Genomic DNA, 10,993 nt, shown 5'->3' on the forward strand with positions numbered 1-10,993 from the left:
TAGATGTTCAAAAACAAAAAAAAAAGTTTTTTGCATGCAACTGGGAAATAAGATACACAGGCAATGGGGTGTACAAATTTATCTTGAAAGGAAGGGAAAAGGGGATGGGAGGGGAGTGGGGTGACAGAAGGGAGGGCTGACTGGGGAATGGGGCAACCAGAATATACTTGGAGTGGGGAGGAGGGAAGAAATGGGGAGAAAATTCGTAATTCACACTCTTGTGAAAATCAATTATGAAAACAGGAGGATAATGATACATGATAGAACATCACAGAAAGGGGAGGTATGAAAATAAAATTAACATTGAATATCCCCAAAAATAAACAATATGCATTTAGGAGCTTGGGAGCAAAAGAGATGGGGATGATGATGTAATATCAGGATGAAAATAAGGCGATGACCATTCTGGAAAGGAAGAGGAGTCAAGTGCTGCTAAATTAGTAGGAAGAAAAAACAATGTGAAATTAACCATTTTTATGTATGAAATGATCCCAAACCACATGATCATAACTTAATGGCTGTACATATATAACTAGGTATGAAAACATGAGAATAGCCATTTGTGAAATCCAGGTAACAAATTTCTGATCCAAAGTTGTATATAAACTATTCTCATACAAGTTTTCAACAACAAAAAGAATACACCACTATTTACTTGCCACATAGCTTTAACAATGTTGTAATGTTAAAGCTAAAAGGAAATCTTTTTAAATAGACCTCTCTGAATATATTTCACCTAAAGTACTGAATAAAATATTAAACATGTATGCTTTTCTGAACTACAACTACAACATGTAAAGTTATTTAGCTAGAAACATACTGTGGGGGGGTGGGGCGACAACAAACATTTATTAAGAGTTTATGATGGGAGGTAGGTGCTGCTATTATTATCCTGTTTTACAGTTGAGGAAACTGAGGCAAGGTTAAGTGACTTGCCCAGGATCACACAGCTAGGAAGAATGAGGATTCATTTGAACTCTTACTCTAAGCCCAGTGTTCTATCCACTGAACTCTCTAAAATGCCTCTGCATAAATCAGTATGACACAGAAATCTCTTCACTATGCATTGCTGTGGAAAGAAAGGAAGGGAATATTCCACAACTAATCTGTTATCTGAACAGTTTTATTTACAGCACAATTGACAGAATTAACTGACAAATACAACATAAACTATAATGACAGGACGTGGTGCAAGAAAATAATATTACTACTCCCTTTTTTGGGCGGGGAGGGGGGAAGTAGAATAGCCATTTAGATTTGAAGATCTTTCCCACCCATTAATAGGCCAGGTGACCTGCTTACATCACAGGAAGCCTAAGTCACATGTGGTAGGAGGAGCTTCCTGATAAGAAAAGGAAGGTGTGTCACAGGAGATGCAGAGAGCAGTTACTACAGTTAGCACTGAGGGAGAGAGCAGACTGTCGTGGCTGTGAGTCACTGTGAGTGACTGGTGGGGGGTAGGGGGAGCAGATGGTTTTGGGATGGTGAGGCTCCATGCTGTGGTATGGTGTATTGGATTCTTTGCTGCTGTGATGCATTGGGCATATTGGTTACAGGATCCGATCCTCTGGTGTCTGAGTAAATGGTTCACTTCTACCTTCTTTGTGGAGGGTCTCGTATATTATGTGATACAGAGCCACATAGGCATTTTGACAATTATCATCTATATTGTGATTATTGCCTTGCTGAGACAGGGCAATTGGGGTTAAGTGACTTGCCCAAGGTCACACAGCTAGTAAGTGTCAAGTGTCTGAGGTCGGATTTGAACTCAGGTCCTCCTGACTCCAGGGCTGGTGCTCTACTCACTGTCCCACCTAGCTGCCCCATATTACTACTCTCTTGACCTCCAGCCTCAAGTCTCCAACCATCTATTAGACAATTTGATCTATATTTCTCTTAGACATTTAAAATTCAACACTTCAAAACTCATCTTTTCCTCAAAACTCTCCTTTCTTCCTAATATTCCTATTATTGAGGGTATCACTATCCTCCCATCACCCTCAAATCCTCATTCTCTCACCTACCACCCCAATTATCCCACCTATTGCCAAGTCATATTGATTCTACCTTCACAACACATCTCTTCTGATAGTGCCATCATCCTACTGTAGAATCTCATGCCTCATTCATGGATTACGGCAAGAGATGTGTGGTTGGGTCTCCCTGCCTCAAAGCCTCTCTCCAATCCATCCTACACTCAGTTGCCAAAGCGACTGATTTTCCTAAAACACAAGTCACACCACCACCACGACCACTCCAATTCAATAAACTCTGGTGGCTCAATATTACTTCCAGGATGAAATATGAAAGCCTTTGCTTGGATTTCAAAGCTCTTAAACTTTACCCCTTCATACCTTTCCAGTCTTCCTACATCTTAGTCTGCTCTCCCCTCCACACACTCTATGACTGGATCCAATTATACTGGCCTTGCTACTGTTTCTTAGGCAAGATACTCACTCCCAACTGTCCATTTTCATTGCCTATTCCCCATGCCTGTAATACTCATCTTCCTCTCATCTCAGTCCCCTGGTTTCCCTGACTTCCTTCAAGTCTCAGAGAAAATCCTACCTTCTGTAAGCTTAGCATAATGCCTGGAACTTAGTAGGTGCTTAATAAACATTTATTGGCTAACTGAATGCAAGAAGCCTTTCCTAATCCCCTTTAATACCAATGACTTTCCTCCAAGATTACTTCCAATTTATCCATATATCTTCTATGATATGCAAACATAGTTGTTTGCATATCAACTCCCCCATCTGAATATGAGCTCCTGGAGGGCATCGACTGTTTTTGCCTTTCTTTGTATCCCCAGCACTTAGCACAGTGCCTAGCATACAGTAAGCACTTAATAAATGCTTGCTAACTACCGTGAAAGCTACAGAATTTTTAAAAACTACTTATGATTTCATATTAATCCTGCCTTGTCTTACTATACTGGCAACAACTGAACTTTCACATTTTAACTATGATAAATACAATATTGGGGTAAATTCAGAAGAGTAAAGAGACTAAATTGGACAGATTCACTCCACTTTGAGAAAAGGTTGCCCAGTATTTATTTCCAATTCTAAATACAACTGTGACAACAAGACAAAAAAGAGGGGTATGAGTAACTGAAATCCTTGAATAATCCTAGAACCATGTTTTTTTAAAACCACGTTTTTTAGCCTTAAGTTTCACCCTCTTTCATCAAAGAATTTATCAGATAGACTAAGAGTTAAATTGATTTATTTTAACTGTTTCTTTCCCTCTGAGATGTTTAGTTATTTCATTCATCTTTCTTTATATTCCTCTACAATTCATTTTTTGACATGTTTCTCCTTTGATCCCCAAAGGCTGGACCTTAAAGCTATTTCAGTTCCTTTCTTAAGGAACTACTGTGCACAAGATTAACAGCTCGTGGTGACATAGTAGATTGCAGGGCTTGGAATCAGGAAGACCTGGATTGAAATTCTACCCCTAACATTTATTAGCTATGTGACACTGAACTTAACTTTTATGTGTCTCTGGTAACTCTCAAGGACATACATACTAAGTCATAAACAAACTGGCAGAGGGAGTTCTTGCAAAGGGAGTTCTCCATACAGATGAAATCACAACTCCTTTGCTTGTAACTGAGGATACAAGGATGATAAAAAACCAATCCCTGCCTTCAATGAGTTTACATTCTCTTTTAGGGGATATATGTACATGGATAAGTAAATACAATGCAATTTCAAAAGGGGAAAAGCACTAACCACTGGGTGGATCAGAAAAGGCCTCCAATAGGAAGTGATATATGTGCTATGTTTTGAAGAAACCTTAGGCACTCTAAAAGGGAATTTAAGGAAAGAACACATTTCACAACACAAAAGCAAAGAGAAGGGAGATATAATGTCATATAAAGGGAATGGCTACTGACTATTGGGACTGGAATGGGGAGTACATGAAGAAGCATATGATCTAAGACTGGAATGGTATGTGGGAGCCAGATTCTGGGGGGTTTTGAGGCTAAGAATACTGCACTTTATCCTAGAAACAATATTAAATATCTGATTTATATGATCAGATCTGTGTTTTAGGAACATCGATTTGACATGTCTGTGAAAGGTAGACTGAAGAAGGGAAAAACCAATTAATTGACAGGCTATTGAAATAATATAGGCTTGAAGTCTGAACTAAGGCAGATGCTGTGTGAATGGACAGAAGGGGACAAATGCAAAAGATGTTAAAGAAGCAGAATCAGTGAGACTGGCAACTGATTAGATATGAGAGTAGAGAAAGATGAAAGGGAAAGTCAAGGAGCTAAAGATGAGAACATCAATGAAGACAGAACAGAGGGAAAAGAAAAGGTAGCTGATAATCTAGAGCAAGACTTATCAATTTGAAAGGTAGTAGTTATAGAGTCAAAAGACTGATGAAACCAAAGGAAGAGAAGTAAAGGGGGAGAGAGAGAAGATGAAGAGCTAGAAGTAGAATGAAGACTAAGATAAGGCTGCTGGATTTAACAGCCAAGAGATCTTTGTCTGCTTTTCATTTGAGGGGTAAAGGAATAAAGCAAACTGCTAGGGATTAAGAGGAGAGGGAGAAGAAATAACAATAATAATAAGAACATCTAGCACTTTAAGGTTTATCTTATTTGATCCTCACAACAACCCTGGGAGATTACTATTATTAACTCCACTTTACAGGCGAGGAAACTGAGTCAGAAGTTAGCTGACTGGACCAGAGTCACACAGCTAGAAAGTGTCAGAGAGTACATTCGAACTCAGGTCTTCCTGATCCATCATAATTGTGGGCACCCTTTCTAGGAGTACGGCTATGAGAGAAATAATGACGAGGACGTCTCAGAGGGTAACAGGGTCAACGGATGGGGGAGATAAACATACTTGTAAGCAGTGGAGAAGCAATCAATGGATAAGGAGAGACTGGAGATGAGAGCTATGACTGAGGGGGCGAGCTCCTGGAGAACATGGAAGAGGAAAGAACAACGTCATGTACACAGCCGGTAAGCAATAAATATCCAGGCTGGGTACATTTTTCAAGCACAGAATAGCTGATGAAAGGTCAATATATAGGGATGAATCTATAAAAAGCGTGACTATATGAATAATGCAGGAGGCATGGTGAGGTATGTCCTAAGAGTTCTGAGAGTCAGGAAACCGAATCTAGCCCTTGCTTTGCTAGTAAACTGTGTAAACTTAGACAAATCACTATACTTCTCTGGACCCGTTTCTTCATCCATACAATGAAGAAGCTGGACTAGATGAGTTCTAAAGTCCCTTCTGGTACTACTAATAATATCATATTTAACTTCTTATTCAGGAATTCAAATATTTATTTTAAAGTTTTCATATATATATATAAGTAAATGCCCATAAAAAGTTTGTCATTTCTTGTCCTTAGGCTTTTTTTTTTCCCATTTTGAATCAGGGATGGAAAGACAAACTGACAGAGCAACTCTACTGTTTCCCCTGAATTACAAGAAAAACAAGGATACAGAGTAAATATTGAGGACTGATGTCTTAGAATTCTAAGAGCAAATGGCATAAACATCATTCAAGAACTAAATATCTCTACAAATTAAAAACACAAAACTAAAATTCTGTAACATAACTACAGAAAGTGGGAAAGGATATAAAGGGATAAATATTAGTAAATGTACTTTCATTTTCAGAATCCAAAATATTTTCAGACAACTCAAAAGTTTAATAAGCAGCACAACAATAATATATACTTAATAGCCAGGAAAAGACTTTAAATATACCTCACAGTAACCTGAGTAGAATCAAGCTTTTTTATATAGTTGGTTAAGAGACATAATTTGACATACAGTATTTTTAAATTATTGTCATGAATAAAACTACAATACGACTTAATAATTCCTCGATGACTGACTATGACCCTAACACAAAGATTATCTGTTTTTAAAAGCTGTAGAAAAAATAACTAAAGTGCACAAGCCTCGGCTCTTTTCTTTTCCTTGCAAGTATGTGTTTTGAGATTTCTTTAAAAAACAATAACTAAGAACTACTGATATATTATTTTTATTTAGTGAAATGTCTATCTGTTCTCATGCACTTAGTGAAACTCCTCTCAAATCTCAACAGAAACTTACATGTTGTCTGATTTTCATTAGTTCATATGTGGAAATGGTTATTGTTTAAGGGAAAAAAAGTGCTTTTCAAAAAGTTATTGGGATAATGAAAGCAAAACTCAACCCTGAAGTGATGAATGTGAAGTCTACCTAAAAGGAATGCTTCTAAAATGTGTTTCAATACAAACAGGAAAACAAAAAAAGGAAATGTTTCTCATGCTCCCTTTTTTCTTTCTTTTTCTTTTAAAGAAAAGGTATAGTAGTGATCCTGGATGAATAATTATTTAGTCAAGTTTCTACTTCTTTAAAGGAAAAAGTTTCCACTTTTTAATGAAAAACTAAGCAATGGTTAAGAAACATTACAGCAGCATTTTAAAAAATAGATATATTTTCTCAAAATTGTATCAATTTTACAAAAAAATTAGTTTTGAGGTAACATTTCTAAAAGCAAGATTAAAAAAGTAGACTTGTAAAATATAAAAGCATAAAAAAAGCATGAAGAAGAGAGGTAAGAATAACTATTACAACAAGAATTATTCATAAATTATCAAGTTTGTAAAAATGACAAAACACATTTTTAAGAATCCAAAAACACTGGTGAATAAATTAATGTACTTACAGCCATTATTAACTCAAAGGGGTGTTTATACACCCGCACCGGGGATTGATATTTTTGCACCATGATTGTAATGTTTTAGCAATCTTCAAACCTGCAAAACACATACAAACACACCATGATGGGGGAAAAAATGTAACTTTCTTTGTATGTTACATCACTGCCCCCCTCAATAGTAGGAAAACAGAAGGAACTCAAACCAATAAAGAAAAGAAAATAGAATCGGCTGAATTTTTAGTAGAATTTAAGAAAAGGTAGTTGGATAAGTTTTTAAACATAAGAACAACAATGTGTCATAATGAGAAAAAAGACAACTTAGCCTTGGATTTTAGAATCCTGGATTCCACTACAAAGTATGGCTGTCTGATGAGGAATAAGTCAATCAAGTTCTTTGGGCCTAAGTTTCCACAAAATTATAAGGTATCTTTACTTAGAAAAGAAAATTTCTATTATTTTAAGACATGGTAAAAACTAGTTTATTCACCAAATACTAAATGTGAGAATAACGTGAAGAGATAAAAATGAAAAAAAAAACACACAATTCAAATTAAGCACTAAACTGAAGTAAAATATTGTATACAATTTGAATTTTGGTAATTAAATTTTATTTTCCAATCTGTACTATAATTTTGGGGGTTTATCTTCAAGGGTTAAAGGAAAGTTTCTTGGACCTATTTCTAACCAAGTAATTAATGATCTGTAAATATGTATAAAAGTACGAAGGGAGTTTGTATTGAAAAGGTTCCTTTTATAATGTAGATAACCATCCTCTAGTTTGTTGGATGAATGCCAGTATGAATTTTTCTTAAAACACAATTGTATTTCTCAAACACAGAACTGCAGAGCTGGAGGATAGCAAGAAACGGGACAACATCTAGTAAACTGCCTTCATTTTACATGAGACAGTTGAAATCTAGGGAGACAGAAAAGGTAACTTTCCCAATGAGGTGAAACAGCAAGTTGAGGTGAGGAGAGGAAAAGGCATGAATAACAGGGAAAAGGACCAGAATCTGGTTCTTCTGATTGTAGTTCATTGCTTTCTCTGTGGTGCTGTATGAAACCAGATATTTCTCCTGCCAAATTGATATTTCCTTTCTTATTTAAACTAATAAGATCAAATCTGACTGACAAGCATGTGCCCAGTGCTGCAGGAAATACAGATAAAATACAGCACGTGATATGGAACTCAAAATAAAATCTATTGGGGAAAAATTTGAAAAATTTCTGGGTAAAGTTAATAAAAATTCAAAAATTTATCATCATTTACAGTACTTTTAGCATTTCAATGAAGAGGAAACTTTTGTTTAGTTTCATTTTTTTCTTGTTTCTTTTTAAGTAGCACCTAAATTTCATCTTCTACAAGAAGCCTTTCCCAACCCCTCTTAACTCTAGTGTTGTTTTCTCATTTATTCTGTGTATCACTTGTTCTGTATGTTTGCTCAGTCTCTCCCACAAGCTCCTTGAGAGCAGGGACTGTCTTTTAAGTCTTTTTGCATACCCAGGGCACAATGCCTGGAACATAATTGGAGTTCAATATTTATGGATTGATTTTGGTATTGTTTATTGTTTTTTGTCACTATCAGGGCCCAAACTCCAGGATTTTCTCTTAACTTTAACACTTCTATTGGGTCTTCTACAATCCGGCATTTGATCTTGGGAAAAATAAATCATAAACACCTTTAGTTCACCACCTGTTAATGGGATTGAACTCTAATACTTCTATGGGATCTACTACAATCCAGTATTTGATCTTAGGAAAAATAAATCATAAGCACCTTCAGTTCACCACCTGTTAATGGGATTTAACTCTAATACTTCTATTGGGTCTACTACAATCCAGTATTTGATCTTGGGAAAAATAAATCATAAACACCTTTGGTTCACCACCTGTTAATGAGAATTTATTATCATAGATAAAAGGCACCAGATGTCTGGAACGGCGTGGTTCAGTTTTTAAAGAAACTTTAACAACCATTCATTAGAAAATCTGCTTAACATGGCACCTGAGAAACTGGTACAACATTGGATGTTTGGGACCAAAAACCTCGTCCCAAAAGAGATCCCTGATCACAAATGCCAAGTGAGATCCTTTGTTGGCCGGCCTCTTCGGCAATATGTTCTCTTAAAAATAAATGACAAACCGCTTTTAAAGAGATCAGAAAGGTTCGTGAGGAGACCTTAAACAGAAGCCTAAGAGGAGGGCACAGCACCTTACCTCTCCTGGAGAAAAAGCCAGCTAGTGAGTAACAGGTAAGAAAACCCCGGGAAGTGAGTAAGAAAAGACGTGCCTGACCCCCAAAATTCTGGCTCTTAAAAAAGTGGAGAAAGGGTAAAGGTATTTGGGGGTGTACCCAGAGGGTTTGGGAGAATTACCAAGGAAGAGTTCAATTCTGGAGAGGCTGAGAAAGCGCCCAGAAGAAGTCCTATAGACGGCCATCCCGGGAAAAGTGAGGATGGAAGCGGGGGCTGAATCCTTTAAAGGAGACTGGAGGCGGTGGAAGAGGAGAGGGCAGGGGCAGGCGAGTTAGGGGAGCCCAAGTGACCCCGCAGGGTAGCGGGATGATGAGAACACAAAGAGTTAAAAGTTAAAGGGCGCACGACTCCGGGCGGGAGACGAAGGAGGATGTGATAAGAAAGTGGGGGGGTGGGGAGACGTAGGATAACTTGGAAGGACAGGACCCAAGGGGAAGGGAAAGCTGGGGCGGGGGGAGGAAGGAAAAGATTCAGAAGTGGAGGCAGAATCCTGACAGGACGGCTTGCCGGGGATGGGGGGAGTAGGTGAAGAGGCTATAGACCATCTTCCCCACCACCACCCTCCCGCCCCAGGAGAAATGGTCAAGGGGAGGCCCTGGGACCGGGACCCAAAGGAAGGGATGGCAAGAGCAAGGACTCCGGGACCCGTCTGCTGGGGGCGGGGGAGGGCCTGGGAAAAGAACCCGCGTTCCAGAGGCTGAGAACCAGACTACTTGGAGGTCGGGCCGTACCGAGAAACCCGGAGGGGCTTAATTAAGGGGAGCAGGACCCCCGGCTCCGTGGGAAGGAGGCGGTAGGCACGGACGGAGGGAGCCGGGAGAGGCCCGGACCCATCCTCAAAGGGGGGCTGGGATGCGGAAGAGGCCCTCGGGGGTGGGAGGGAGGCCAGGCGAGTCCCGAGCCACCAGCCCGCCAGGCATCCCGCCGGCTCTGGAAGGGCCGGGGACGCGCACAATGCCCGCCCGCGAGGACGCGCGCCTACCTCCTGTCAGAAAGGCCGGGTTCGGAGCAGAGGGCGGCGGGAGGCGCTCATCCCGGCGGCTCCCGCGGTGTTGGAGTCGCTGCTGCCGCCGCTGCTCTCCTAGTGTAGCTTCTGCTTCTAACGCGACCGCTACTGCTGAGGCAGCTCCTCCGACCGCTGGTTCCGGGGGGTGGGCTGGGGAGGGGGAGGAGGTACAGGGAGAAGGGAAGAGAAGGGACGGATGGTTGTTACGGGTGACGGGGAGGGCGGGGCCCGGGCGGCCGAAACAGGCGCACATGCGCAGCTGGGGCAGAAGTGGGCGGAAGCTGCGGGAGACGACAGTTGCTAGGGTAGAAGGAGCTGGGGCGGGGGGCGGGGAGGGAAACTGGTTAGAGAGGGGGAGGGTCAGTGAAAAAGACCTGGGCTGAATTTCAGCTGCGCAGGCGCGAAAAGGGGGGCAAGAGGGGTGATGAGGGCGCTCGCGTGGCATTGAGAGTAACGTCACAGCTCCGCCTACCTCATTTGTCAGCTTTCCAGGGGGTGGGGTTAGAGGAAGGCGCTGAGTTTTGGGAATTGGAGGACCCGGATGCGGTCGGGACAAAAGGGGCCTGAGAGCTTCAGGGGATGGGAAGCGATTTTGTTGCGGAGGTCCCTGAATGACAGTTTTGTTTTCCTTGACGCTGCCCTTTCAAGCTCACACGCACTGGCACAGCTTATGAACTCCTCTCTCTGATGTTCAAAAAGGCTTTGATTTCTTTGGTCCCTCCGCCTTTTACTACCCGTATGACTTAGGGAAAGTTAACGAACCTCTCTGGGGCCTCCTTTTCCTCTTTTCTAAAATGAAGGACTTAGACTAGAATAGAAGATCTCTGAAACCCACCTTCTAAATCTGGGATCACAGCGAGGTTTTTTCCCCCATCTGGGGAAAATCCTTCCTCCACCTTCCTCTTACCATGCCCAGGCCGTTTCATGCTCTGGAAGAGCACTAGGATGGCCAGGGCTGCCAGATGACTGCAAGATGGACCACCGAGATAGTCTCTTTGGTTTCCCTGCCTCGTTTCTCCCCTCCCCAATCTAGCCTCCATTT

The 10,993-nt window shown here is 40.8% G+C and overlaps 1 protein-coding gene across 1 annotated transcript in view; it reads right to left on the reverse strand.

The window, feature by feature from the left end:
* The window catches only part of SEC14L1 (SEC14 like lipid binding 1), a 94,367-nt gene extending 84,219 nt beyond the window's left edge, over positions 1-10,148 (reverse strand). The window contains exons 1-2 of the mRNA XM_036754122.1: positions 9,928-10,148; positions 6,696-6,786 (exon numbers count right to left, since the gene is read on the reverse strand). Coding sequence (XP_036610017.1) covers positions 6,696-6,758 — 63 coding nt within the window. The 5' untranslated portion in view covers positions 6,759-6,786; positions 9,928-10,148. The remainder of the gene's footprint in view (positions 1-6,695; positions 6,787-9,927) is intronic.
* Positions 10,149-10,993: the final 845 nt, after the last annotated feature.

Source organism: Trichosurus vulpecula, chromosome 4, assembly GCF_011100635.1.
Source record: "Trichosurus vulpecula isolate mTriVul1 chromosome 4, mTriVul1.pri, whole genome shotgun sequence".
Classification (NCBI taxonomy): domain Eukaryota; kingdom Metazoa; phylum Chordata; class Mammalia; order Diprotodontia; family Phalangeridae; genus Trichosurus; species Trichosurus vulpecula.